At 39.6% G+C, this 3,188-nt stretch overlaps 1 protein-coding gene across 1 annotated transcript; it reads left to right on the forward strand.

Moving 5' to 3' along the window:
* The first annotated feature begins 296 nt into the window (after nucleotides 1-296).
* rbis (ribosomal biogenesis factor) lies at nucleotides 297-2,408 on the forward strand. The gene is made up of 4 exons (XM_067578169.1): nucleotides 297-386; nucleotides 1,712-1,827; nucleotides 1,940-2,056; nucleotides 2,165-2,408. The coding sequence occupies exons 2-4, from the start codon at nucleotides 1,717-1,719 to the stop codon at nucleotides 2,231-2,233; spliced, it is 297 nt and encodes a 98-aa protein (XP_067434270.1). The 5' UTR covers nucleotides 297-386; nucleotides 1,712-1,716; the 3' UTR covers nucleotides 2,234-2,408.
* The last annotated feature ends 780 nt before the right edge of the window (nucleotides 2,409-3,188 follow it).

Below are 3,188 nucleotides of genomic sequence, written 5' to 3' on the forward strand. Positions count from 1 at the left end.
TATTTATAATCTATATTTTTATCCCTAACAAATTGAAATAAGTGCATTAAAAATTGTGCGTCATCCTATCGTATCGTATCATCCTATCGAGAGTGGAGTCATACCTGTTATATTATAAATGTTCTCTGTTTTGGTCTTAATGTTACATGTTGTAAGTGACGATTTTTGCAATAAAGAGATGGAAAAAAAGACAACGAAGGCGACGAGTACTATCCAATCAGAGGCAGGGTCTTCCCGGAATGCGGGTGGGGAGGAAAACAAAAAAAAAGAAAAAGGCGTGACGTAGGGGTGCAAGTCGACAGGCGTCGCACGCAAATGACGTAGCAAAGAAGGCACGTTTGTACCACCACGTGAGGACAACAACACCAGCCAGCTCCTCTAATAAGGTCTGTCTATAAGTGTTTTACTGTTAAGTCTTCACGCTGTGTGCGATTCCTTTTTGTCAAAGTAATGTTTTTTTAGTGAAATGAACCAACTTTATTAGAAAATGGTGAAAATAACAGACGTACACAGCCACATACAGTCAGGCAGAACAGCTAACTGACAACAACATCTGGGCGTTTGTGAGTTTAGTTTACACAGAGGAATATGGATAAAGTTTTAGAGTAACTTAAAAGTTTCTTCAACAAACCAGTCAAAAACCTTATATGTATTTATTACATTTAGCTATTACTAGGAGCCCTGTTTTCCATTTAGGACATTTGAAGGCGAGGCAGGGTGACGTGGACTCAAATTAAATGTATTTCCACGAAAAATAGAGGTCAGCCCACATAGAGGCTGTACAGTATTATGACAGTATTGAGGTATAAAAATATCTAGTTGCTGTCATCACTCTGGACTGTAGGGTAATGGGAAATAAAGAAATATAATTTATTATTTAAAAACTACTACTACATTGGTACAAAGGAACATAATGCATGCAGTAGAAAGCTTACACCACAGTATTACTAGTCGTAGTCTTTACTGGTGACACCAGGCAGGAAGCATCTGCAGACTTCTGTTGTTTATATACCAAACTCAGCCACCTTTAGACACACTTTGCCCTGGACAGGCGTGTGTTTTTCCACTCCAGTTTTGGTGCTCCTGTTCCCACTGTAGCTCCTCCGTCTCTGTGCGAGCTGACAGGAGTGGGAGACAGGATGGTTTGCTTCCAGCCAAGAACGTCTAGTTTTGAAGGGTTGTTTTTGTCTGAGACGCCCTTGAAGGGTGTCCGTGCTTTTCACCCTCAGGACTGCAGACTTAAAGCGTTCTTTTTATGGTGCAATTCCTGGTAAAAGTCTAGACATTGTTGTGCATGAAATTGTGAGAAGGTTTGCTGATGAATGCCTCTATCCATGCCGCATTCAGACTCACTTCAAATACAGATTCAACATTTCATTCAGCAACACTCATTCCTACATTATCTGAACCTCTTGACCATGTTCAAGTTCTATGACTCACTGTCTGGAGGAGCGAAGTATTGATGCAGCTAATCAGGTGTCCACTGAGTGTAGGAGGCAAGTGGAGGACCGGGAACAATCTCAGCATCCGTCTTGTTTAATGGAGTCCTGAGCTTATGTAATCAGAGTGGAAACTGTCACTTTAGAGCAGGCAAACACAGCAGTTATGGGTTAATAAGTGGAAAAAAAACCACAGATGAAACACAGGCTAAGGTATAGAAATGAAATCTTTCCCATGTGTGCATCCATGCTGATTGTTATTCTCTCCCAAGGTGACATGGGGAAGAATAAGCAAAAAGGGAAAAAACAGAAGAACGTCTTTCAAGTGGCAAACAAGCACTTGAAGAACAAGAACAAAGCAAAGCCTGTCACGACAACACTCAAACACGTAAGATCTCTTTCTTGCACTTTTTTCTTTCTCTCCCTTATATATATTTTGAATCCCCTCTTGTATGCTGTGTTTCCCGCACCCTGCTCTAGTGTAATTTGTGGTTTCACAGATCAATGCTGTGAAAAATGAGAAAGTGGAGAACCTCAATCAGATCTTCACAGAAGTCCAGAGGGACGTTAAGAGCATTTCGAAATCTGTCGCACCTGAACCGAAGAAACAAACACAGGTAAAGGTGAAAAACTTGGACACTGAAAGTTCTGTTCATCATCCAACATTTCAATTGTCCTGATAAATTTCAGTGTGTTTGTTTATTTTATTTTTTTAATCTTATTAGGTTGTCAGAGAGCCCCCGAAGGAATCTGTAAATGTTGACAGCGCCGCTCAACTCTTCTCTCAGCTATAACGGACCAAGAGAGAAAGACTGTCATAAACACTGATGTACAGGCAGAGTGATCCACTCCTCTGTGCTCATGTTGGATGTTTAAAGTCTCAGAGGAGCTGTCAGTTTACTTCCGAAGCATTTTGACGTTTCATAGCAAAATGAGGACTGCAGATAAGTTGAAAATTGCACTTATTATTGCGTGATAGCAAAACCGTCTGTGTAATTTAAGCTTTCAGTGCTCAGAAATGTCATCGATCGACAGACTTGTCATTTATAATACTGAGATTGTGTCTCAGGAATATAGGATATTTTTTATTTCTATTGATTAATATTCTTTTGTGTTGAGATGTTTTGCTTTCCTTTATTGCAGCAACTCTAATTATTTTCTTGCTGCTTATTGATGTCTTGGTTTGTTTATAAAATTTCAATATTGGAAAAATTATTTTTTTTACAGAGCTCCAGCCTGTTTTTCTCTGGCAGACCAAAAAAAAACTAATACACACACACACACACACACACACACACACACACACACACACACACACACACAGGCAGGTGACAAATTTAAGGAAAAACCTGAATAAATGAGTGGAGAAACATAACAAATGCAGATGCTTCCACACAAGTGCACTGCATGGTATAATTAAGCAATTAACATCCAATCATGCTCTGTGACATTTATAAAATGCTGAGCAGGCCCAGTTTTGGCCAGTTGAACACCTTTGGGAGATTTAGGACTGACGTGTTAGACGGCATTCTCCACCACTGTCATCAAAACACCAAATGAGGGAAAATCTTTTGGAAGAATGGTGTTCATCCCTCCAGTAGAGTTCAGAAACTTGTAGAGGCAAGTGGCAAGATGCATTGAAGCTGTTCTGACGGCACATGGTGGCCCAACACCTGTATATGTATATGTATATACATATATATGCATATATATATATATATATATATATATATATATGCAAAGGACAGC

Source organism: Thunnus thynnus, chromosome 21 (genome assembly GCF_963924715.1).
Source record: "Thunnus thynnus chromosome 21, fThuThy2.1, whole genome shotgun sequence".
NCBI lineage: Eukaryota > Metazoa > Chordata > Actinopteri > Scombriformes > Scombridae > Thunnus > Thunnus thynnus.